The sequence below is a fragment of the Sturnira hondurensis genome, unplaced genomic scaffold, assembly GCF_014824575.4.
Source record: "Sturnira hondurensis isolate 20B ecotype Veracruz unplaced genomic scaffold, ASM1482457v3 Scaffold0005279, whole genome shotgun sequence".
Classification (NCBI taxonomy): Eukaryota; Metazoa; Chordata; class Mammalia; order Chiroptera; family Phyllostomidae; genus Sturnira; species Sturnira hondurensis.
In genome coordinates, this window is record NW_028077910.1 from 7,219,729 (window position 1) to 7,247,124 (window position 27,396).

General features: G+C 37.3%; 1 protein-coding gene across 13 annotated transcripts in view; it reads left to right on the forward strand.

The window, feature by feature from the left end:
• Positions 1-1,185: 1,185 nt before the first annotated feature.
• The window catches only part of PHC3 (polyhomeotic homolog 3), a 74,281-nt gene continuing 48,070 nt past the window's right edge, over positions 1,186-27,396 (forward strand). For 9 of the 13 annotated variants that reach the window (XR_005066560.1, XM_037046542.1, XM_037046547.1 and 6 more), the window contains exons 1-6: positions 1,186-1,230; positions 3,901-4,066; positions 7,668-7,823; positions 8,928-9,005; positions 23,954-24,112; positions 26,199-26,294. Coding sequence is in view for 12 of the 13 variants with exons in the window: in XM_037046542.1 (XP_036902437.1) it covers positions 1,217-1,230; positions 3,901-4,066; positions 7,668-7,823; positions 8,928-9,005; positions 23,954-24,112; positions 26,199-26,294 (669 nt within the window). In the remaining variant the exon portion in view is untranslated. Of the gene's footprint in view, positions 1,231-2,021; positions 2,112-2,150; positions 2,402-2,632; positions 2,697-3,900; positions 4,067-7,667; positions 7,824-8,927; positions 9,006-23,953; positions 24,113-26,198; positions 26,295-27,396 lie in introns of those variants that run through there. The other 4 variants (XM_037046543.1, XM_037046545.1, XM_037046544.1 and 1 more) reach the window with 4 other exon arrangements.

Below are 27,396 nucleotides of genomic sequence, written 5' to 3' on the forward strand. Positions count from 1 at the left end.
GGTCTTCTACCCCATTCATGACACAGAGTTCCTTGTAATTGTCCCTTCTCGAGGCAGGGGAGAAGGATTGAAGTTGAATCAGTTACCATCAATAACCAATGATTTAGTCGATCATAATTATATAATGAAACCTTAAAAACCCCCAAAGGGACAGGATTTGGAGAGTTCTTGGGTTGGTGAACCCACAGGGTGCTGTGAGGTGCCTGGACAGGGCATAGAAGCTCTGTATCCCTTCCCACGTATTTTGCTCTTCTATCAATGGCTGTTCTTGGAGGAAAGGGACTTTTTATATTCATCTTTTTGTCTCTTCTTGCCTCACAGTAGTTGCTATATATCTATATCTATGTCAACATCTATCTATATCTATTAATAAACTACATTAGCAAAACTGTGGCCATTGCTGCTTGTTCCCTGTGGTATTATTCTAGCTTGCAACCCCTACTAAACGCTCAGTACATTCATGTCAAAGACATAGGATAATCAGAATGATTTTTTTTTAAGATTTTATTTATTTTCGGAAAGAGGGGAAGGGGAGAGGGAAAGAAACATCAATGTGTCGTTGCCTCTTGCATGCCCCCTACTGGGGATCTGGCCCTCAACCCAGGCACGTGCCCTGACTGGGAATCCAACTGGAGACCCTTTGGTTCACAAGCCTGCTCTCAATCCAGAGCCACATCAGCCAGGGCTCAGGATGATTCCTTAACCACCCACCACACCAGCACCCCGAACACAATCTTTGAGAGAGAGAAACTGCGGGTTCGGACCCCCAAACTCCAATGCTCCCTAGGTAACAAGCCTTGCAGCCACGAAGGCATCTTCTTTTCCCTCTGAGACCTTAGCATCCAATCCTTCTGATACTTTCTTTCATCTCACTCTTTGCAGTTTTCCTAGGATTTGGTATACTTTATATATTCAAAATTTTAATTTAATAGTTGACGCGAAATTTTTCTTATTTTGGTTACAGACCCCCCTCTAGGAGGAAGAAGACCCTAGGCAAGAGAAAGCGAGGAGTTGGAGGTAAGGCACTTGGGAATCAAAACTGAGGAGACCTAGACAATTCCGGAGGGAACAGGACCTCAGTTTGAAGCCCGGGCTCGGGCGCCCATGACCCCACGTGACCCTGGGGGCCCTGGGCTGCGCCGACCCTGCCCCTCCGCCGTCCAGCCGGGGAAGGGGGGGCGCATGCGCAGTCTGTGTTAGTGATGGAGGAGAGAAGATGGCGGAAGCGGAGTGAGTGGCTTGCTGGTGACTGATGTCGTAGCTGGGGGGCGAGTGGGGGCAGCGACATGTTCCTCAAGGGGAAAGCTCAGGCTTCTTTGGCGGGCAGTGCAGGGAAAGGGAGACCCGAGAGCTCCCTTATCGTGGAGGAGCCCGCTTGGCCCCGTGGGGGTTGGGGGGGGAGGGCGACCTGTAAGGGTCCAGTTTCCTCCAAGCGGGAGCGCCTCTTCGGCGAACTGGTCCTGGATCAGCGGTGCACCGTGCCCAGGGTCACCGCTGCACCCCGGCATCTGGGGTCTTCCTAGGGACAACCCCTGTGGATCTCTCAGGTGCTGTCATCCGTGCAAGTGGGCCCCGCGGGCAGCCTTGTCAGCCGGGGGCCTGCGGAGGCTGCCTAGGGCTGGGCGGGCACTGCCAGGCCTCCTTCGCGCTCCCCTCTTTCCTGCTCGGATGTCACCCACTCTTTCTCTGCGGGAGAGCCCTAGGCGTGGGGGTGCTCACCCCTCCCCTGGGAAGCGTGGAGTAGGTGTCCCGGCGTGGGCCTTACAGCGGCGGGGGCTTCCCTGGGTCTGGCCATTCTGAAAACACCCTGGGAAGGGAAGATCTTTCCCTCGGGTCTCTAGCTGCAGTGTAGATGCGTCCCTAGAGGGCCACATTCTTGTGTGGCTGTGTGATGGTATGCATAGTTAGAGACTCAAACTTAGTAGTGAGTGGTAGGCCTCTTGTGCACCAGGTCTGCGGACGTTTTGCAAGCGTTTCTGTGCATAGACGGTGGAGTTACAAAAATTGTTCTTTTGTGCCAGGTCTCCAAACGCATTTCAATGGTTTGGCCGGTTCCGCTCACCGATGTTTAGAATTGTGCCTTCAGTTTGGATTCTCTGTGACCATTTTTGGTTAGTTACTGTACTGCTTATCATAGGGTTTGGGTTTGAGGGTATGGTTGAGCGGAATAGCACTCTAAAGGGACCAGAATTTAAGCTGGGTTTTTGGTATCACTGGAACGAGGTTCAAAAGTGTCATGACAGCCGGTAGTTTGGAAAAAGTTTACCCTATCTACCACTAAATCTCTAAGATGTTGAACAGTTATTGTAAGATGCTGTGATTTGATGATTGGAAGGCAGTTTGAAAAACTGTTTAAAAATCCAACAGAGAAGCCTAAAGATGTCATTTACTAATCAAAAAAGTAAGTGTAGTCAGCTTTTGTCCCCCCACTTTTTTCCTTTCACTGCTTATTAAATCGAGATTTTTAAAAAACACTTGATTTTCTGAAGAGTATATAAACATTATTTACGTGAGTGATGTAAAGAACAAAGAAAACTTTTACATAAAAAGACACAGTATGGGAATGGTGTATGCATACACAATTAGTACCAAATTCCTTTGTCTTTTCTAAAAGTAGAAAGTGTTCTTGTTACATTCTTGTTAGTGCTGCTAACAACGTGAGGCGGGCCAGATTCTGCTTCTCTGAAGAAAGACGGGTAAGAAGGGTAGATAAAACCAGTATATTCCTGTGTGTTTTTCACCATTGTGGCACATTTCTCACCCGACACAAACACTACTTGTAGTTCTAGTTTCTAACAAGATCGAGGCCATCAGAATTGACTTAAAATGTTAGAATTTATTCAGATACAATTTCCATATGTAATGGAATTTTATTTAACAGTGAAGTGAGTTTATATTTATTAGAGGGCAAAATATCACAGAGTCTTGTACAAAAATGTACTTACTGTCCATACCTGAGGAAAGTGACATAATTATGCTGTTTTCAGCATAATTATGGGACAATAATTTGGGACAATTTGTGAAAAAGATTTTTTTGGTAAGGAAGTGACTTACTCTGACTTCTCTTTTTATGCAGTCAGAGTAATCTGCTAGAAAGTATAACTCATTCTACTTATTAGACGTAGTAAAGACAGTGTGACTTTTAACATTTTTATGACCTCATCTTGTAAAGAGAACTTATTTTTAAAGCAATTATAGGCCCTGGCTGGTGAGCCTGGGATTGATCGTGAGCCTGCGAACCACACGATTGTGGTTCGATTCCCAGTCAGGGCACATGCCTGGGTTGCAGGCCAGTTCCCAGCAGGGGACGCAAGAGAGGCAACCATACATTGATATTTCTCTCCCTCCCTCCTTCCCTTCCCATCTAAAGATAAATAAATAAAATGAAAAAAAAAGAAAGCAAGTATATATGGTAGCCAAAAACCAAGGTAATTTTCACGAGCCCTTAGGCACCCTATTTTAATGTGTAGATAAGAATGACTTTAACTTATAATTAGTGTAGTCAAAATAATGTAAACATAAGAGTGTATATTTTAAAGTACTCTGATATTGCTTCAGTATTTATTTGCATAGGCAGTTTAGTATTCACTCATCGCCTGTTTTGGTTTCAAGACACTCATCTTCTTTCTATAATGAAAAGTTAAACTTTAGGCCGGACTTTTATCTGAGCTGTATATCCTGAACTATTTGAATTCAAATTTAGTTGGCATTAAGTATTAAATGTGGCATATATTTTTGAAGTACTTTTTCTTTCAAAGTGTTTATGGTGACTGTGTACTGTGTTTTGAGGGCCTTCTTAGAAACTTAGACTGTTGATTATTTCTTTGGAACTATTAAATATTCTTTAAAACACATCAGATAATGCTTTTGCCAGCACTAACCTTCTGTATTATCTGCCAGATTTAAGGACCACAGTACAGCTATGGATGGTGAACCGAACCCTGGAACATCATCTGCGTCAACAACAAGCAGTAGCACCACCACTACCACCATCACCACTTCGTCCTCTCGAATGCAGCAGCCACAGATCTCTGTCTACAGTGGATCAGACCGACACGCTGTACAGGTATTTCAGCTCTAATGGTGGGTAGGCTGAGACTTAGGATGTCATTACTTTTGCTTATGCCCTATGACTCTCTTGTTTTCATATCCAGTGAATTATATGATATCCTGTAAATAAGTATAGTTAGAATGGTTAATGTTTGAAATAGCCAGAAAGTTACTATGTTTTACTGTGTATAATGTGCACTTTTTTGTCCAAATTTTTGAGGGAAAAATAAGATGTGCATTATACATGGGTGTAATGAATACATGCCATGGACATGATAATCCAGTGTACAGTGCACACCAAAACATGGGTGTGCATTATACACGAGAACGCAATATACACGGCAAAATGCAATGTTTAGTAATCATTCTATTGAGAGGGCTTATACTTGTCAGAGTGTGGCTTATAAAGTATATCAGGAAAATTATAATTGGAAGGTCTCTGGTAGCTGCTGCAATGTGGAGTCCCAACATGCAGAATGGCTCTAAGTTTTGGGGGGTTATTTTATATTTGAACCCATAATATAGAGTTAGGGAGATCTTTTCAGGTCTGTAGATGTGTTAAGAGGTTTATTTTAAACATAAGTGGTCTAAGAACCCTAACTGGAAGGATATATTCTAAAGCTCTTAGAGGCAGAAGTAGAAAGAAATATTCAACTAGGAAAAATAAGTAGGCTCTTTGCTTAGTTGATCCAAGGAAGTTTACTTGGTTAACCTTTATAATAATGGAAGTTGAGGCAATCTGGTATTGCATCAAAAGAGCATGGGCCTTGCAGTCTGATATGCTCTTTGAGTTCCACTTTCTTTGTCATTAGTAGCTATGTGGTCTTGGGTGGGAGGCACAGTAGCCTGAGGAAACTGTAAAATGAGGATGAGACCATCTGCTTCATTAGTTACTATGAGGATTAAAGGAAGCATCTAGGACTATGTGGACACATTAAATGTAGTAAGTAATAATCACTAACATTTACTGCACAATTATTATGGGCCAAGCATTTGGTAAATGTCATGCATGGATTATTAGATACTATTATTATCTCCACTTTACAAATGGGAGATCTAATGTGTTAAGTAGGCTAAATAACTTTGCTAAACTCACAAAGCTAGTAGGTTCTCTCATTTTAGAGTTGTGCCCTTAACCACTTTGTGAGTTTTTGTTTTTTTCCATTATACCAGCTTATTCTCGCTACATTCCCCAGAATTGCACTGTACCCTGAAAATGACTTGGCAGTACAGTCCTCTCCCTGTTCATTTTTCTGAAGTGGATAGTCTAGGGTAGTGGTTATTTAACTGCTGTATGGCTTAGGATTCTGAAGTTACCATGGTGGAATCAGAGTTGTTGGAGACCCAGTCAGTTCAAAAATTCACACTGCAATGCAGAATGTGTTTTTAATGATCTTCATCTTTCTCTGAGGCAAGGCTATAGGGAAGAGTATCTATCTAGATCTTTTAACATACAGATGACATATTTTAATATGCCATTTTGTTCCCTAGTTTGTTCCTGAGCTGGATGTGTTAATAAAAAATAGTGTTATATACAGCAGAGGGAAAATTGTTGGTAATATCATGATAACTTTATATGATGATGGAATATTACTAGATTCAGAGTGGTGATCACTTTGTAAGGTATATAGATGTTGAATTACTATGTTGTACACCTGAAAGTAATACATTACTGTAGGTCAACTATATTGTAAATTGTTACTGGAGATGCGTAGATACAAATATATCTCACAAATAGCACTTACACTAGTTTGTATGATATAGAATTGCTTCCCCTACAATACAGTCAAGTCAGTATTTATCAAACTACCTAAGTAGTTCTTTAATACTTTCCAGCTTTCTTTTTCAGTCCTGTGAATGTTCTTTATCCTTCTGGTTCCTTTAGAGGAACACATAAGAACAATGTGCTTTATCTTTAACTTGTGTTTAAAAAGTCTCTCTCCCATGAGTGTAGCATGAATGCTAGTGAAACATTATGCTGACAATAGAAAAATCACTATATTCTGACAAAAGTGTCTGTCAAATAGATTATTCATTTGTTATGGAATTAGAACACATATAGATTTACCTGACCAAAAGACATACTGTTTTAATTCTGAATTACTTAGTGCTGGTGTATAATCTCCTGCAACTAGGGGTCAGAAGCCTTCATTGACTTTGGACAGGAGTCTGTAGCAGGTGTAGAAGCCTGTGGGTGGAGAGATGAGATATGAACACGTGAACACAAACACCGCCAGGAAATGTGCTTCATTGGAATTTAAGTAGAGATGCATGGCTTTTTGGTTCAGGGTGTCCTGACTCAGACCCTAAAGCTGTGGGATATAGCTTTATTACTCCCTTAGCTCTTTGAAAACTCTGTGGCTTGATGCTGCTGTGAGGGTTCTGTGCTGTTTCAGCACCACCGTAGGCCTGGTGTGACTTTGGGATGTGGTTGTAGAGGACTGGCATAGTCTGACTTACTGGTTTGGACAGATAACGGATTTTTCTCCATGATTACAATATTTGACTTTTCTACATTTATCTGTTTATGAAATTTCAGGCTCAGATTTTATATTTTCCTAATAAATAATCACAGTGACACTTTTTCAGAAATTTTTTTTACTAAGAACAGTTTTATTCTACAATATGTTGAAACAATTGAAACAAGGAATCTGACATTTTAAAAACATTTTTTAATGTTTGAAATACTATATTTGAAGTAGTAACATAGTGGTTTCCTAAAAGGTAAATTGCTTTATAATTTTATGTGATTATTAATATAATACCTACTCATTCTAAGTGTTTTCAGACAAATTAAATGAAAGTATAAACGAGAGGGTAAAAATCATCTCTAATTGAGTTACCCATCAGTAGTCTTTTAATGTTTTCCTGAATATTCTTTCAAAAATTTTAATATAAAGAAGACGTTTACTCACTACACTATTTAGTAAACTAACGTTTTTTTCACCTTATGATATATTTGGGAATTCTTTTTGTTAATACATGGAGATATATGTGTGCTGTTCAACACAGTAGCTACTAACTGTATGTGGCAATTTATATTTAAATTAAAGTTAAGTAAAATTAAAACTCAATTCCTTAGTTGCACTAGCCACATTGTAAGTGCTCAGGAGACACACGTGGCTAGTGGCTACCACATTGGACGGCACTGATGTACATTACTGTTTGCAAGGGCAGCAGGGGCACACATATTCTCCTCTGTAGCCAAGCTCTGAATTCCACCCTTATTCAAAATGCTTTTACCAGTTTACATTCTTACAAATATTTATGAGAGTATCTCTTTTCTCAGTTAGTAGTAGTATCTTTTTAAATCTTTATCCATCTGAAAATTGGAAAATAGTTATCCTGTTTTAATTTGTAAATTGTGTCTACTAATGAGATTGAAGATTTTTTCAAATGCTTGTTTGGCTGCTTTTTCTTTTGTGAATTGACTATATACTGGGTATTTTAATTTGTGTAGATTAAATTTGTACAATCCTAGTGCTACATAATTAGAAGAACTATGTTAATAAGCTCGATGACATTGAATATTCAAATAGTGAAATTTTAAACTCTCTTAATACTTTCCTTTATGGTTAAGATCATGGTGTGATATTGGTTCACTTGTCTCATCACAGGTAATTCAACAGGCCTTGCATCGCCCGCCCAGCTCAGCCGCTCAGTACCTCCAGCAGATGTACGCCGCTCAGCAGCAGCACCTGATGCTGCACACCGCGGCTCTTCAGCAGCAGCACCTGAGCAGCTCCCAGCTTCAGAGCCTTGCTGCCGTGCAGGTGAGACTGAAAGAAAGGCCAAAGTTGACATTATTTGCACATAATTACAGAAAATAAATAAATTGAGTGTTATTTCAGAGTCCACAGATATTTCATGATAATTTTTTAAAGAAATATAATAGGCTGCCAAGTGGAAGTTAATTAAAAACATAGTGGGTATGGTTTTTGTTACTCTGTTGCTAACTTTTTGTCTCACTGCTTTTTGTCTACACTGCAGAGATGCTATGCTAGTGTCGTGATTGTGTGTGTGAGATTCCAGGTAGAAGAGGGTATACTTAGGGTTACATGAATTGTATTTACATTTTAACAAAAAGCGGTTTTTTTCAGTGTGCATATAACTTGTACTTACTCAAAAATAAAACAGTATAAAATGGTTTGTAAGAAGTAAAGCGCAAGTATTCCTTTCCTACACCCACTCCCACTGCTATTTCCCACTCTTCAGAGGTGGCCAGTGTGCCAGTTTAATATGCATCCCTCCCGAAATTTTCTGTATAAAGATATGCATATGCACCTTTCTAAAATCTAGTCATACTGTTCCTACTGATAACAGGATGATTTTAATGATTAAATGCTTGTATTTTAAAAATACTTTCATTATTCTATTTAAATAAAATTATATGTGAAGTTTAATCTTAAATCTTACTAGAGGAGGATCTCAGTTGACTGAACCTGAAAAAGGTTTATTTCTATTGTAAACGCATCCCCAGCTTGTGCTTTTTTGGTAGCGTGATTTTATATAACATCGCGTTCATGATCTGAGTGAGGAAACTGAAACCCACTGGCATTTGATGTCGCTCAGTTTCTTTTTTGTAACGTTGGAGTGCTGATTCCACTTCAGAGAAGACAGAGGCCTATAGAGTAAAACTGACAATGACTGCAGCTTTTAAAATAAGATTAGCCTTTTGGTCCTCTGTTTCCACTGTTCAGCTGTTTTGGTTTTTTGTCTTAATCTGTTTGGCCAAAGCTTAATCCATGCTGACTGTGAAATGAATTGGTTCATACATAGACATTTTGACTCTCATTGTGGTTTTGTGGTAGCCTGGCACCAGGATGTTTTTAATTTCAGGTTTTTATAGACACATTATAAAGATCTTATTATTTTAGGCAAGTCTGTCCAGTGGAAGACCATCTACGTCTCCCACAGGAAGTGTCACACAACAGTCAAGTATGTCCCAGACATCTGTAAGTGCCCCAATTTTTTCCCTGGATTTAAAATTTTTAATTATCGCTTTCCAAAAGTAAACCATGAATATTTGTGAAGCTGTTAATTGTATGTTTGTTGAGATGCTATTTAAGTAATAAGTACCTATAAATAAGAATGATAAGGTTTAAAAATTCAGAACTAACATTAAACTTCTGAAAATCTGATCTTAAAATATTTTTGTATTACTAATTATTCATGTTTTCCAACTCATTGTATTAAGATCTGTTGTGGTTCTAAATGATTGCATTTTTCAGTATGTATCAAAAACCTGAAATGTACAATGCAGGGTATTAGGCCATGCATTTAGTATAGTTTACTGCAGAGCATCATATTTCTGGTAGACATCTAAATGTCTCTAGCTTTTTCTGTGAAATGAAAAGGATAGGATACTATCCTTTTCAGCTTATGCTTACTTGAGTTATCTGGGTCAAATTTACAAGTATTCACTCAATAGTGTAATTTAGTTTGAGAAAGGAGTAAAAGAAAGTTGGTTTGCTCTATTGCACATATAATAAACTACGAAATTGTGCAAAGATTTCTAGTTAAAAGAAATTTACAGGCATGGTAATACTTATTTAAATTTTTATTTTGATATAATTTCAAATGGTAAGAATAAAAATATTTACTCAGATTCACCAGTTGTTAGCACTTTGGCTTATTGCATTATCATTCATTTTTCTGTTACATATTTATGTATTATCTTTTTCTGAACCATTTGTGGGTAAGTTGAGACATGTTCCTTTACTCCTAAGTATTTTGATATGTATTTACAGTGCTAAAAACAAAGTCACTGTTTTACGAAGCCACATGAAAATAATCAAATGCAGGAAATTTAATATTGATATAATGTAGTATATGTTAAACTTTCATAGTTATCTTTTCTCAACATTATCATAGATGTTTTGGATCAGATCATTCTTTTTTTTTTAAACCATTTTTATTTATTGATTTTAGAGAGAGAGAGATCAGTTTGTTGTTCCACTTATTTATGCATTCATTGGTTGATTCTTATATATGTCCTGACTGGGGATCGAACTTGCAGCCTTAGAGTATGGAGATGGTGCTTTAACCAACTGAGCTACTGGGCCAGGGCTGGACCAGATAATTCTTTGTTTTGGGGGCTGTCTTGTGCATTATAGAATGTTTAGCAGCATTCCTAGCTTTTCCTCACTTAGATACCAATAGATGGTGGCCTTCCTCCTTCCTCCATTGTGACAGCCAGAAATGTTTCTAGGTATGTCTAATGTTTTGGCGGGGGCAGAATAGCTTCTGGTTGAGATCCATTGGGTTAACGTTATAATATCTTTTCTAGCTATATTTTCCTGATCCAGTGTGGTTAATACTTTGATGCTTTGTAAAATTAACTCCAGCAGAGTATAGTTAGTTGATTGCTAAGGAATTGAAGATGAACTTGTGCTGTACTTCTTTAGCTAAGGGAAGTATCCTGGAACATGAATAAAACTAATTAAAAAAGAAATTACTTGTGACTTAAAAATGTTAGACTGAAGAAGATGAAAAATCTAAGTAATGTAATCTGGCCCTAGGCAGTCATGCTACAGTTATGGTTATTAATGTCAGATATGTCTTTAATTAGTACATTGGTAGTTAAAGGACTAGCAAATATTTTGTGGGCTGGTTAAAAATGTTGTGGATAAATTCTTTATTCCATGAAATTGTAGAATAACATCAGATGACATAGAGATAAGTGTTTTTAATTTTTTTCCCTTCACATTATTAAAAGGTATCCTTTTAAAACTATTTTTCTCTCATTATGGTTTTAGTTATGCGACTTTCACAGAAATTACAATTTCAGTGACTGTTAGTCATTGTTAGTGCTACTTACCGTAAATCAGGCAGCCTTATGTGATGAAGTATGTTAGAACCTGTGAGTGAATGGTGGGGAAAAAAGACGTAAATAAATAGGAAAAATGGATAAAAAAAAGGAATAATATATCACATTTGTTTCTTTTTTAGTTCTCACATAAGGACATTTTTTCATGGGGGAGCGGTAAGGAGAGACATATCAGTGTAAGGAATGTTGATTGGTTGCCTTCTGTATTCTCCCCAACCGGGGATCTAACACGCAGCCTAGGTATGTGTCCTGACTAGGAATTGAACTTGCAACCTTTTGGTGTATGAGATGATGCTCCAATCAGCTGAGCTACAGTGGCCAGGGTCACATTTATTTTCTTTTCTATCCCAGCCAAGTGTAGCTTAAGTGAGTTGACTAGCAGTTCAAATTATGATACCCAAGGTTGCTTAGAAAATTTAGGTGAAGCTCCAAAAGAGGGGCAGAGCATGGTAGCAAATCTTAGATAGTGATCATAGTGATCCATCAGGTAGCAGTCTAGTCGTTTTCAGAGTTTTGGTTATTTCGATGTAGGTTTCCAGATAAAAGTGAAAGCCGTGGGAAATAACGGCTTTTTCCAGCCTCCAGTAGGAAAAAAGGGTTACAAGGTATGTTGCCAAATTACCAGCCAAATAAGTTGGGGTTTAGAGTAGGAGTGAGATCCCAATGGGGCAGTGGAGTATTTAAAAAAAAAAAAAAACGGAGTCACCCTGGTCATTGTGGCTTAGTTGGTTGGAGCATTGTTATGTAGACCAAAAAGTTACAGGTTCAGTTCCCAGTCAGAGCACATACCTGGGTTGCTGGTTAGATCCCAGTCAGGAGGCATACGAGAAAGCAACCAATCAGTGTTTCTTGCATCAGTGTTTTTTTCTCTCTCTTTCTGTCTCTAAAAAAGGAATGAAAAAATACATTCTCAGATGAGGATAAAAAAATTAAAAACTGGAGTCCAACTTCAGTGATACCACTTGGGGAAACTATGTATGTGGAAAATCTATTGTTAATTGAATGTATAGGTAATTAGTAGTGTCAGTATCCTCTTCTTTACCTTTATTAGAATGGAAAGACTAATTCTAGACTCTTACCAATAGTGAATGTTGATTTTATGATTGATTGGCTCTAAAACTAGTTGGGACTGAGCCTTTAGATGTCTTTGTACTTTAACTGAATTGGGACTAAGGTTTAGTTAAATTTGATTTACTAAAATGAAATCCAAACCAGTTAAAAACTCTTCTGGCAAAAAAGACATCAACAAAGTTAAAAAAACAAAATGTTCGAAAATATATTTAAACCAAATTTATCAGCCAGCTTAAAGGGCTCTTCTATATCAGCAAGATAAACAGTGAGAATTCATGAAAGATCTGCATTGGTAATTTTCAAAAGAAAGACTATTTATGGCTTTTAAACACATGAAAATATATTTATCATATTAGTAATAAAGAAATGTGTGTAAAAATAATGAGGGACTATTTTCACTTCTGAAATTGGAAAACAAAAAAAAACATTGAGACAGTACCCATTGTTGGCAAGGATGTGAGAAAGTAAGTAGGTGAGCTGATTCACTATTAGTGAGAATATAATTGGTATAGTTTTCTTGATGGTTATTTCCAATGTGTATGAAAATTTAAACTGCCTGCCCTTTTACATGATACTCTCTTTTTAATTATGTCATTTATTGAAAATGACATAATTATGTAGAAATGATAGAGATAATTATATAAGCATCTTGGTTTATAATAGAAATTATAAACAATATAAATGTCTATTGAGGATTAATTAGGTAAATGATAGTTAATTTATACAATGGAATATAGCTACTAAAATGCTCTATGTGTATTTACAAAGAGACTTAGATTTTCATTAGGTATTAAATTGAAAGAAAGCAAGATTGTATAGTATGATCTCATTTAGCTTATCTATTTAGATTATTCTACTATTTTTCCTTCAACTTCCTATTTGCTTCTTTATACCTTCTGTTTCTTTGCTGAGAGTATATTTTTCATTTGTTTCAGGCAGGCTCAGAACTGTTCAAAGATCTTTAAAGTCTTTGTCAGATAATTGTAATCCCTTTTTATCTTGGTGTTGGCATTTATTTATTGTTTTTCATTCAGTTTGAGAGGTCTTTCTGGTTCTTAGTATGGTGAGTGATTCGGGGTTGAAACCTGGACGTTTTCAGTATTATAAGACTATGGATCGTATTTAAACTTTCTGTTTTGGCTGGCTTCTGAAAGGGAACATGTGCCACCTTCTTACTACCGTGTGGGGGTAGAAGTCTGGTTCCCCAGTTAGTCTCCATTGACACCCAAGGCAGGGCCCCTTGTAAGTGCTGAGTGACAGTGAGGATTCTGGCCCCTCACAGGCCTCCACGGATGCCTTCCTGGCTGGCAGGGATGGGATTGCTCTTTACTGCTGCTCACATGGTCCCCACTGATTCTGCAGGGATCAGGTGGGTGGTCTGTTACTGCCTGGATGGGGTGAAAGTCCTGGCTCTCTACCTGGCCTTCTCTGACACTAACCCTTTGGAGGGACTTGGGGTTTGGGGGTGCCTCATTACAGCCTGGTGAAGGTGGCAGTCTCAATCTTTGCTGGTGTAGGTATGGGTGGGGCTACAATGTTTTCTGTGGTGTTTAGCTGAAGTAGAGCAATTTTTTAAAGCTTTCTATGTTGCTAGGCTCGCCCTTTCCCAGTCCTTCGGCTAAGAGCAGCTTCCATTGGGCCTTCTTTTTGGCTACGTCTGTTGGTGTTTCTGTTACTGACCTCTTTAGCTCCAAGTTTGGGTTATATGAGACAAAAAGAGAACCCAGGGAGTTCACAACCACATTGTTCACTGGGCCTTGAGGTCTCTAGCCAGTCTGCATTTATCCACTTTTTGGGATCGTCTTATGTTTATTTTATATGTAACATCTAGGGTTTTTAGTAATACTTAGAGGGAGGAATAGGGAAAAGTATGTCTATTTCATATTCCTGAAAACAGAATTCCTGTCATATTTTTTTAAGTTATATCTATATATCTGATTATGCAGGAAGAAAATTTGTAATGCACAATAAACTGTTAATCAGCGGGTATCTCTGAGGATGTAGATTGAAGAGCTTTATTTTACTGTTTATATTGCCTAAATAAAATATGAATATACTTTCATTGTCTAAGAGTCAGACAATCCAAATGTATAGAGTAAAAGTGACACTCTTTCTTCAGTAGTCCCTTTGCCCTGGTAAAGTTTTTTGTGAAGCTTTCCCATCTTCCTGTCTGTTTCTATATATAAATGTAAATAGATAGGCCTATGATTAATTTTATTTGTTCTCATGTAAATAAAGTGCCGTTATCTGTATATACTGTCTCTTCTGTGTCTTTGGGCATTTTCAGCTGGAAAGGATTATGTGGCTGGAAATTGCCATCATAAGTCTCTAGATGACTCAGGGGCTGCTTGGGTCTCATTCCCTTTCTCTTTCATTGTTGTTTTTGTCCTGAAGTCTGCATTAATCCCAGATGTTTTGACTTTACTGTACTTTTCTATCAAAAGGGAAAAATCTTATTTTTGATAGGTTTCCAATTATGGTGCTAGATGACAGGAGCTTTTGAATCCCAGTTAGTTTTATGACTTCGTTCATACGTTCTCACATGAGTATTCACTCAACAAACATTTACTGAGCATTTTACATGTGCCGATGCTCTTCTAGGCACTGGGAATGCAGCGATACAACTGACAAAATCTCTGTCTTTATGGAGCTAAGAATAGACAGATAGTAAACTAGTATATAAAATGTCTGATGATGGCAAGTGCTATAGAGAAAAATTAAAAAAGGGAAAGGAATAGGATGAGTGAATTTACTCCTTTTAATTAGTTAAGTAATTAATATTATGTTACCATATAAATATGGCATTTGAAGGCGGGTGAGAGAGGCAAGCATGCTAGAGGAACAGAACGGAGGGCAGCGTGGCTGGGTGGACTGAGAGAGTGGGGGTGTGGTTTTGGGATGTTTGAGATATCATCGTAATCCAGTCATGAGATTATAAAACCCTTGGGTTTTCCCTGGGATGACTTCGGAAACTGTTGGAGAGTTATTCCGATAGGGAGGTGACATGATCACACACAGGCTTTAACTGTAATGTGGAGAGTAGGTTCTAAGGTGCAAAGGTAGAAAGAAGCAGGGAGTCAAGTTAAGTGGTTCTTGTAATAATGCAAGAGAGAGTTACTGGTGGCCTGGACCATGATGGTGGCAGTAGGAATGATGAGAAGTGATTAGCCAGATTTCTGAAAAATTTTTCTGTAATATTCTATTACAGAAATTTGTGTATGTGTTGAAACTAGAGCTAACTGGATATGCTAATGGATTGAATAAAAGATGTGAGGAAAGGTGAAGAGTTGAGGGTTACTCTGTGTAGTATTTTGGCTTGAGCATCTGGAAGGATCTGCCAAAGCAGATGTTGGAGAAGAAAATCAGGAGTTTGTTTTGGATGTTTTAAGTTTGTGATGTATATTAGAGAACCACCTGTAGATGTTGAGTAGATACTGGATATACGAGTTTGAAGTTCATGTGGGAGGTCTGGTAATTATTGATGTCTTGTGCATCTCACTGAAAATTGAAGTCACAAGAGTACATGATGACTTTACTACAAATTATGGAATATTATGAGAGGAAGTTTGGTAGAACAGAGAGATGAGGGACCTGTGTTCTAGCCTTAATTCTCTAACTGGTGATGCCTTTTAATTCTCTGATGACTGGTTTTCTTTTATGTAAACTTATGGCAGATGGTTTTTAGTCTTTCATGCAGGTATCCCTAGGTCTAGATCAAAGAGAAAGTGCAGAAGGTGGAGCTGTGCACTAAATTGCATCTCCCCAAAATTCATTTGTTGAAGTTCTATATCATCAGGTGACTCTGTTGGAAATAGGGCCTTTAAGGAGTTAAGTTCATCCAGGACACAAGGGTGGATCCCTGATCCAATAGACCCCTTGTTCTCATAAAAGAGGAAGAGACACAAGAGAGATACCTCTCTCTCTCCCCACCCTCTGTGTTTGTGTGTGTGTGTGTGTGTGTGTGTGTGTATCTGCTACGGGCAGACACAGTGAGAAGCCATCTATAAGCCAGCAAGAGCACTCTTACCAGAAACTTAAATTGACTGACACCTTGATTTTGGACTTCCCAGCCTCTAGGACTGTGTGAAATAATTTCTGTTGTTTACCTTGTAATGGCAGCCTGAGCAGAATCAGATATATGGGGCTCTGGGCCTTGTCCTAAGCAATAGATAAAACAGTTCAGTTCTATGATCCGTTTGAGTCTGGGAGTTCTGGATAAGATTACATTTAAAGAAAGGTTTCTATTAGAAAAAGTTTGAGAACCATTGGTTTAGATACTAATCCAAGATTCTGTCCCTGTTTCTTAAATATTTGTTTATATGTATAACAAAAACAGTGCCTTTCACATTGTAGGTGCATAATGTTTGTTGAAAGATGAAGTTATGAGGATATGTAATGCATAATACTAATTTTAATGCTTGATTATTGAAAGTGGATTGTCTGCAATGCAGAGAATCATTTCAGGACATGTTCTGATTGTCTGATACTGCGTTATAGAAGAGGGTCTATACCCCTATCTCAGTGATAAGATCTTTTTGTTGCCAGTTTGTAGGCAGACACCCAATTAGCAAGTACTGTGTACCTGTTGTCTAACTTGTGCTAGTTACCCTGGGGTACAGATGACTCAGAGTCCCTTTCTTCAGGGACAGTAAAAAACATATGAAGAACTATGCCTAGACATATCAAATACTGAACAATATAGCAGTATATAATTAAGTGATAAATACTAGGGAGTTAACAGAAGAGAGAGCTTTGGGAATTGGAGTAGTTGGGAAAAGCTACTTCAATGAGACTTAAGTTGAGCTTTAAAAAATATGTAGAGCTTTGTCCAGGCTTGGCCAGAGCTCAGTTGGTTAGAGCGTCATTCCGATAAGTGAAAGTTGTGGGTTTGATCCCCAGTTAGGGCACATATAAGAATCAACCAATGAATGCATACATAAGTAGAACTACAAATCATTGTTTTAGCTTTGGCTAGTGTGGTGCATTTGGCTGGGCATTGTACTGCAAAGCCAAAGATTGTGGCTTTGATCCTGGTCAGAGCACGTGCCTGGGTTGCAGATTCAGTCCTTGGTCACAGTGTACACAAGAGGCAACTGATCAGTGGTTCTCTCTCACATCGATGTTTCTTTCCTCTCTCCTTTCTCCTTGCCCTCTCTCTAAAAAAATAAATAAAATCTTTAAAAAATGTAGAGTTTGCAGAAAGGAGGACTCTTAGTGAGCTCATGATCCTTAAACAGCAGTGCTTAGTTTCAGGAATTCATTCCTGAGTGGGATTCTGTGTTATTTGGTTTCCTTTCCTCATGGGGATTGTCTGTGCCGGTACTTCCTTGCTGAATGCCAAGTTGGTGTCCATCATGGTGTTCAGTACCAAGGATTCAACGTGAACAAAGCTTTTAGGGCACAGCGGATTACAGGATGCAGAAATGTAAATGGTCAAAAGCATTGTGATAAGACTTTTATTTTACTGGAGCATCTCATAATTCCCTGAAAAGGGTACATGGAAGGTAAACTTGGAATCCTTATAGGCCTGAAAATTCCCTTCCCACACACACCTTTTTAAGTAATTGTGTTTACATAAGTTCAACACTGAAAATAATTTTTCTTAGGAAATTTGAAAGCAAGTTCCATTGTTTTCAGAATTTTATCATTGCTGAAGAAAAGGCTGAGGATAAGTCATTAGTCCTCTGGGACAATTGGTTCTTTCTCTCTTCAGTCTCTTAGGTTGCCTTTTTCTTTTTATGGAGTTTTGTGAGGATATGTCTAGATGTCAGGACACTTGTCGGGCCCTCTTAGTGTGAAAACTAGGTGTTTAGTGTTCGTGTATATGAAACCAAAAAAGTTTAAAATTTTTAAAATTTCTTTCTATTTTCTCTGTTCTCTCTTTTTGGAGCTCCTTAGTTGGATGTGGATCTTTCTGGATTGACCTTTTATTTTTTTTTTTTTAGCTTTTTACTCATTTTCTGTTTATATCTTTTTACTCTGTTGTGGGTTATTTCCTTGTCTTTTTAAAAATACCTTTTCCTTTTATATTTAAAACATTTTTAGTTTAACCATTATATTTTCAGTTTCTAAGAGCATTTTCTTATTCTTTTTACATAGTATCTTGTTTTTCTGTGATGGATAAAATACTTCATTTTATTTCTAATTGCAGTTTACATTCAATATTATTTTGCATTAGTTTTAGGTTTACAGCATACTGGTTAGGTAGTCATACACTTTACAAAGTGTTTTCCTCAATATTTCCTACCCACGTGGCACCATAAATAGTTATCACAATATTAGTGACTATATTCTCTATGCTGTAACTACCAATTCGTACTTCCTAATCCCCTCACTTTTCTGTAATAGATAAAATATTTTAGATTTCTGTTATAATACCAGTTTTTAAAATACTTTTTTTTCTGTTTCTGGATTTATTTTCCTTAGAAACTGTCTTGGTCTTTTTCTTTCATACTGCTGTTTTTTCTCTTATAAGAGAAAGCACTTTTTTTCTCAAAATGCTTACATAAATTTCCTACTGGTATGTAAGGGTGAGTGATTATGAAGATTAGTCAAGGTGCATTTCTTCCACTGCTCTGAAGATAGGTCTGCTCACAGTAGATCTCTTTCCTCAGTGGAAAGGCTGATGAGAACTTCTGTATTTGCATTTAGGAATAGCAATGGTGGTGACAGTGGGAAAGAATGCATGTTTGGTAGGTTTATAATGGAAGGAATGCTTTTCCCAAAATTAAAATCACCTTTGAAAGGGAAGAGGTTTCAGATTGTCGATGAGATTTAGGAAAATATGACCAGGAAGCTGATGGCAATTGGGAGAACGGTGTGAGGTCCCAAGGTGCCTCCTTTGAAGGGGGCTGAGGTGTACAATGTACAGTTCCTATGTACAGTGCTTCTTGTATATTTTTCAGTAAATGTCTCTCATTTTCAAATTACATGGCTGGATACCTTCTGGGCAGACCATGTAATTGTGTATTTGCATCTATCTCAAATCTAATGATAATACAGTTTTATGAGTACAGTAGTACCCACTTTTCTGCAAAGAATATGTTCCAAGATGTATCCAGTAGAAACCTAAAAGGATGGTGCAGAACCTTGTACAGATATGTTATGTTTTTTCTATATATACATATGTATGATAAAGTTAATTTAGAAATTGGGTACAGTAAGAGATTAACAACAATAACTTAATAAAATAGAACAATTATAATAATACACTATAGGTGTAGTCAAAGTTATGTGAATGGCTTTGGGACTGTTATTAAGTAAAATAAACGTTACTTGAACACAAACACTTCAGTACGTGACAGTCCATCTGACAACTGAGATTGCCACTAAGTGATGAACGAGCAGGTAGTATATAGATTGTATATGCTGGACAAACAGGTAATTTTGCTTTCCAGGTGGGACGGAGCAGAATGGTGTGGGGTGGTGGAAGATTTCATCATGCTACTCAGAATGATGCGTAATTTAAAACTTAGGAGTTGTTTATTTCTGGAATTTTCTGCTTACATTTGGACCACTTTGTGGAAAGTGAAACCACAGGTAAATGGGGACCATGCTGTGCATTATTGTGTATGTACAAAGTGCAGTCACTTCTTTCAGCTTGTTCTTCTCATGTGTGATATGCACACACACACAGACATACATATGTAATTATTTAAGATTATACTCCGTATGTTATTCTGCAGTTTTTTCATTTAACAGTGGGTCATTAAAATATTTTCATTCCATAGGCGTGTATTGTTCTTTTAGTATCTGTGTACTGTGTCTCTCTCTCTAGATGTTCTCAGTTGCTTCCGATCAGTCAAGTGGCAGCAGTGGCTCTCTACTGGGCTTTGGCTCTAGAGAGGACTCTGGGCCAGAGGCTCTGGGTCATCTCCTTTCAGGGACACCGAGAAATGGTTGGGAATTAAATGGTTTTCTTAGGCAGACTTGGTTTTCTCTGGTGACTCTTAGAATTAGTGCCAATATGAAGAGAGCCTTCAGTAATGGGGCTTAAGCAGTACGTTCCTTTATGAAGTGTGGGGCTAGAGGTATGAAGTGCCAGGATTGGCCAGGCTTTAAAGTGAAAGGGATTTAGGAGGGTGGGGATGTAATTGACAGAGAAAATCATGGAAAATGTTAAGGTCAGCAGAACACAGCAGAAAATTGAGGAGAGCCTTATCGGTTGTGGAGAGGAGGGAAGTTTCTTAAGTCAGGCAAGCGTGAACATGGACTTCTTGCAGAGGTGGGTACTGGTCTGTGTATTCTCCTGGGTTGGGCATTCATCAGTACACACTGCCTAACATGTTATTTGCTGTATGGAACTTAAAAATAAATATGATATTTGTTCTTGGATCTCACAACTTAGGCAATGTAGAATACAGTGCAGGTGGTTAGGAAGTAACTATTTGGTTTTCTTACTTCCTTTTTTTCTTTTTTAAGAAAAAGAAAAGCATTCTGTCTGTACTTCGTACCTTAAAGAGTACCCTTGGGCATTTAAAAAGACTTTTATTATGTTTTTGTTTAAAGAGTGTGTGGTCTGTGCTTTCTAGAGTCAGTTAGCCTCTCTCTCCCCCCTTTCCACCTTCCCCCCTTTCCACCCTCCCCCACATCACTGACTGAAAAAAGTGCCAAGGCATTATTACTACTGCAGAATGACCAGAATTAACGAGCTTTCAGGGTACCAGAAAGCTCCTTGAATGCCAAAATATGTGTCAGAAAACCTGGGTTCAGTTTTACACTGCTAAGCAATTTTTCTTTGGAGCAAGGTTTTATCCAAAATGCCTCTTTGTAGATGCACAAAAAGATTATGTTTGGGGGGTTTTATTAATAATTTTTTTAAAGACGCTGTTTATTTATTTTTAGAGAAAGGGGAAGGGAGACAGAAAGAAAAGGACAGAAACATTGATGTGTGAGAGAAACATTGATGTGCGAAACACCAGTCAGTTGCCTCTCATACCCCTCCATCTGGGACCTGGCCCGCAACCCCGGCACATGCCCTGGCCAGGAATCAAACTGGCAGCCTTTTGGTCTGTGGCACGATGCCCAACCCACTGAGCTACACCAGTCAGGGCAATAGTTTATTATATAGCACATCAAAAATAAAGTTGAACTAATATCACCACACTGCATTTTTACTCTGCTTTGTTAGGGCGCTATACCAGAATTGTTTCTTTCCCTCACTCACACGCAGACACACACATACATACACACTCTTGTTTTTTGTGATGGGCTTACATATTACATTAAAACTCTGAAGTATGACGTAAAATGACATGGCATTTATTAATTTAATAAAATGTTGAACGAAGACTCTTTTACAGATACTGAATAATGAAGATGAATAACACATGTTCCCTACCCTTAAAGAAATCAATTATTATTTAGAAGGGTAGAGTATATGGAAGATAATAGACAAAAAGGAGGGTAAATAGTTTTATTATTGGATGTAGGGGTACCTAAAAAAGTTATTAGAGCTGAAGATTTTTGAGAGGGAATTGTTCACTACATAGGTGTAGAGAGAGTGGGGCTTGGGGGTAGGGAGATGATTGGCCCAGTTATCCATAGAGGCCTCTATTATCCATAGAGGCCCCTCTATTATCCATAGAGGCCCCTCTATTATCCATAGAGGCCCGAGGATTGTGATACTGCAAATAGCTTCACATGATTTATGTGAAGGGTATTGTACAGGAGTGGGAGGACATGACGCTAGAGAGTCAGAGGAGGTTGAATGTTATCCAGAAGGTTTTTAAATGGTTAATTAATATTAATAAAATCAGAGAAATATTATCTGGCAAGGAGGAGGAGGCCAGGTTCCAGGTAAGAGGATCAGTTTGCATCTGCTTAAAGAAATCTAGGTCAAGAACCATGGCCCCATACTCTCAAAATAAGTGATTAAAAATCAAAATGAAAGAGAACAGAGGTATAGAATCAATAAGATATAGTACCTGTGTTAAAGGAGGAATCAGGATGACTCCCAGATAATCTATTTTTGTGGGATTTTAAAAGATGACAGTAGTCATTTTGAGAAGAAGCTGGTTTTAGAAGAACTAATAGTCAGTTTGGTGTTGGAACATGTTGATTTTGAGTTGGTAAGAGACAACTCAAAAGTAAGATGTGTTCACAAGGTATTTGGATCCGGACCTCAGAATAAGAATTTGTCATTGAGGATAGAGAGTAATCATGATTGAACTCTTTGAAACTACAGGAATAGGTGTGATAATTTAGGATTTTAAGAAGAAAAGTGTTAAGGACAAAACAGGAACATTTTGGAGATAGGTCAGAAAGAAGGTTGAGATGAATGGTCTGAGAAGGACTCACTGAGTTTGTCAGAGGGCACTGATTATTGCTAGTGGGGATTAGCGTGCTAAGGAGGAAAAGCTAGATTGCAGACTTAATTTTGTATATTATGTTGTGTTTATGTACTAAATTATAGGTTTAAGTATTTTATTAAAACTAAGAAATACTTAAAAATATGGCTAAAATTAGAGAATTAATTAACCAACTCCTATATACCCTCTGTACAGTTTTTTAAAACTTTTTATTTTAAAATAATTATACATTCATAGGAGGTTACAAAAATAATACAGAGAAGTCCTCCTTTGTAACCTTCACTCAGCTTCCTCCATTCACTTGTTCAGTTTAACAAATGTTCTGGGCCAGTGCAAATGCTAATGCTTGGGATGGATTATGGAACTGTACAAGTAGTATAAATTTGTATTCTGTACCCCAACATAGTGCAAGCCTGGAGTTTGGGTTTTCACAGGAGCCTCTCTCCCCCAGCTGGGCATGACTGGCTGCCTTGCTGTTTCTCAGGGCGTATTGGTGGAGCTTCTCCAGCCTCCTTTTCACATATTAAGCAGCGCTTTTGAGGATCTTGGCTCCAAATAGGATTTTTTGTTTGTTTACTTCCAGGTCTCCCTGAAATAGGCTCAAAATCAGGTGTTTTATATCTGTAGGCCAGTATCTCCTACTGGATGACACCTTGGTGTCAGCTAGAACTTTACATCTTTGAGTTTCTTCTTTTCTGGCACCTAGAAATTTTCTTCTCCCCTTCACTTTTAAAAATTCATTTATGCCAATTTTTCATGTTGATTTAGCATTTCAGTGAGTATATTTGGGCATGTGGATGTATGAGTCCAGTCTGCCTTGGTGCTTGACTCAAAAGTCTAATAAGTAATTTTATTATTTCTTTTTTATTAATATTATTCTCTGCTTTGTCCACAAAAAGGATTTGAGGTCAGATTATAAAACTCTCATAAAAATATTATTTGTCTTTAAAATGGGTAATACATGAATGTGTTATGAAATTAGAAGATTAAAAAGGGTATAATACAGGTCTTCCTCCCTTTGCCCTGTTTCCCACTTACCCCACCTGGTTTGCCTGCATAGATGCTAGTTTCTTATGTTTCCTAGAAATAAACTGTGCATTAGCTTATTCTTTAACAGTAGTTTTAAACTTTAAAATAGTGTTTATAATTTAATTTTGTAACCAGTGTTCAGGATTTTTCCATTTGCTTGACAAGTAGCAATTGTAGTTTCTTCTTCTCTTTGAGAGTTTTGGTGGAAGAATGTTATACTAATTATATGTTACATGTATGTTTTTGTATATATGAATGGATTACCTGTGCTTTCATTTTGTTCACTTTAAAAATCCCCCAGAATGTGACAGAATCTGACAAAATAGTGTGAACTGTTGATCTGAATGTTTTAAATTATTATGTGGAGTATTAAAATAATGGAACATTAGCCCTACTTTTTGGGAGGTAGTGAAAATGGTATTTTAAGATACTGGAATCTTATTGAAACACAATGAGGATATCCTTCAAAATTGTTCTGATTACTAACCAGTAAAGGCTATTGTTTGCATATATACAAATAATTGCCCAAAGAAGTGAGGGGCATCTGTCAAAGTTGAAGTCTTCTAGGTTCCTTAGCCACTGTATATACTATTATTTGCCTAACTGCAGCTTGGTGAAAGTCAGTGACATGGAAGCCTATGACCTAATATGTTTTCTTCCTTAGATCAACCTCTCCACTTCTCCTACACCTGCACAGTTAATAAGCCGTTCCCAGGCTTCCAGTTCTACCAGCGGCAGTATTACCCAACAGACTATGTTGCTAGGGAGTACCTCCCCTACCCTAACTGCAAGCCAAGCTCAAATGTATCTCCGAGCTCAAATGGTAAGATGTGAGGTACCAAATTTCTTTAGTGATTAAGGACTTGAGAGAGATCAAAATGTTTCTTGATTTGATGCAGTAAGAGACATTTGAATATTTAAGAGATGTTTAACACATTTTTTATGTGCATGTGCTTTGCTCTTGTACATTTATATCATGAAAAATTCTTTTAATTGGTAGGCCTTCTTGGTGTATCAAAAAATAATCAGCAACATTGGCAAGCTGACAGATGTGTAATATAGGGATAATTATTTTTTATTATTTTCAAATCAGTCATAGGTGTGGTTATTTTTTAATATCAAATTTCAGTGATTTCAGATCGTTTTTCACATTTTAACGTCTGAAACTGAGATGCATTTTATAACTGATGGCATCTTACAGTTATAATTGGTACTTATAGTGATACGTAAAATAACTGTATCTTTGACATCTTAGATTTGATGAAATAGTTAGAAATGTTAAAAACTTGGTTGTTAACTCTTAGTTAGAATTTATATTTTGACATCTTCTGAAATCTGGGTTGGAGTTTCTGCTAACTTACCAGATGATTCTTAGCTTTGGTTATTCTCATCTCAAATTTTGCAAAGTGATTTGTGTACTTAAGCTCACTTTGACCTTTCATTAATATAGGAATGTTAATTTGGCTATTCTGTATTTGAGTACCCACTGACTTCCTAATTTAACTGTTGAGTTTCTTTAAGGAATGTAGAAATTGATTGACACTTCCTTTATTTGATGTCATTATAGGGAGCTAGACAAAAAATGTGGCCCTATCATGTATTTATTTACTTTCTTTCTTTGTTCAAAGAATTGAATATATATCTGGATCCCTGGGTCTCCACTAAATTGCAAAGAAAATTTCGCATTATATTTCTAACAGGAAGCAATGACATGACCCACTTTTTTATTTACAGATTATTCAGTAGACATTGCTATATTTGTTTTTTCCCCACCATGAGCTCATATGTAATAAATAACATGCTTCAAAATTAGGTTGGCTCACTTGAAATGGTTCTAATTTGACTGTTTTTGACTGCTTAGAAGTTTCATATGGTTCAAGCTGAATAGAGTATCTTCTCTTTAGGTTTAGTGCTTTCAGCTGTTTGTACTGGAAATTAGCTTGTCATGAAAGTTATACTTTGTGTGTAACTTACTTAAATTTAATATACTATAAAGGACTGAAGTTTAAAAGATCCCCTTAATCAGTAATTTTAATTTAACCAGGAATGGTTTTGAGGAACTAAATAACTCAATGCAATTTTGAAATAGACTATTTATACATTCTTGGAAAGAACTGTCACGATTTACTAAGTTGAATTGGATAATTTATGAGTGGATTGTATTACCTTTTTAAATTAATGGCATTTTGTTTCAATGTTAAGAAAAGCAGTTGAAAAGAGATGGTGGTTAATAGCAAATATCTTTCCTTCCTTTATTATTATTAATTTTTGATGTGAACCTTTTTTTGCAGACTGTTTTGTTGTTGAATTTTGACGCATTTTGGCATTTACATTTAGAATGAACTTTTCTTTGCACATGGTTTTAAAATCAAGAGCAACCTAGGTTTGCTCTGTAGATCCCATGTAGCTGAGTGAAAGAAATAGTGTAGTATATTGCATGGTTACCTTCTGTAGTGAAGGAAAATGGAAAGGCGCTTGAGGGTTTCTTTTCATGTTTTTCACTTTAATTTGTATTCGGGAGTAGGGACTGTGATTGTCTCTTGTAACTTACATTTTAGGAATCCTGCCTCGATAGTTTTGAATTGGGAAAAACTTAAGTGTAATAGCTTATTTGGAGCAAAATTTGGTATGAGGATTTCATTACCTAAATACATATTCTTTTTTTGTGCACTGATTTATTTTTCTACTCATCAGAATCATGCACTGTTTCAAAAATGTTTATGATTTTTTTAAGTTCTCTATTACCAGAAATTTCTCTGTGTCATGTAAAACCCTTTTGCTTAGGAGGCAGTCCTAAACTGCATTGTCTTTCTGTCACCAAGTTCGGTCTCCCTTGCCTGCTATACATTGTGTGTGAGACATGTTCTTCTGTCTTAGGGTATATTTTTTTGGTTTCTCTGTCTGTACAGCTGATTTTCACACCCGCTACCACTGTGGCTGCTGTACAGTCTGACATTCCCGTTGTCTCGTCGTCGTCATCTTCCTGTCAGTCTGCAGCTACTCAGGTGAGCTTGTCTCGCTTCGTAATGTGGAATGAGGTCCGGACCCTCAGGTTGAAGATAAATATGCACTTGGGGTGGTTTCGTTGCTCTTTGTCATGCATTTCAGATTGAAATTTGATAAAATGTGTGATAAGAACTTCAAGAAAGTTTTCTTCTACAGAAATTATAATACCATTAAACATGGATATTTAGATTATTTGACATTAGTGAGTTTTTGCTATGACAGTGTGTCTAGTTTTATTGTAAAGCAGTTTTATTTCTTATCTGTGAGATGTATTCTTTTGTGTAGATCCCTTTGCAAGCAGTTGTGCAGTAACTAAATCAAGATGGGTTTTAAGATTAAAAATAAATTAAATTGGGTGAATTTTAAATTTAAAAAATTGAATAGAATATTACTTTTTTTGGTATTATGAAAAAGTGAACTGTAACTTTCTCCTTACACCATTCACAAAAATAAAATAGAATTTTGACTCAAAGTTAACATCTAAAACTATAAAACGCACAGAAAACATAGGTAATATCCTCACAACGTTAGAAGAGACAAAACTTTTTTTAGGTCACAAAAAGCACTAATTATAAAAGAAACTAAGTTGGACTTCATCAAAATTGAAAACTGTTCTTCAAAAGACATTGTTAGAAAAATGAAGAGGCAAGCCGCAGACTAAGGGAAAGTGTTCACAATATGAATATTCGACAAAGGACTTTTACTCAGAATATGCAAAGTATGCTTACACTTCAATAATAGTATCATGGGAAAAATATGTGAACACTTCATAAAAGAAGATACGCAAAAGGCTGACAAGCACATGAAAAAATGCTCAACACCATTAATCATGATAGAAATGCAGATCAAACCGCAGTGGATGTCACTACACACCCACTAGAATGGCTGAATTGAGGGAGACTGGCGAGAATGGGGAGCAGCCATATTCTCATACATTGCTGGTGAGAGTGAAATTGGTACAACCCTTTGGAAAACAGCTTGTCGGTTCCTTACAAAGTTAAACATATGTTTAACCTGTAACCCAGCAAGCAGATCCACTTGTAGATGTTTACTGTGGGAGATCTGAAAATATGTATCCATGTAAAGAGATGTAAACGCATA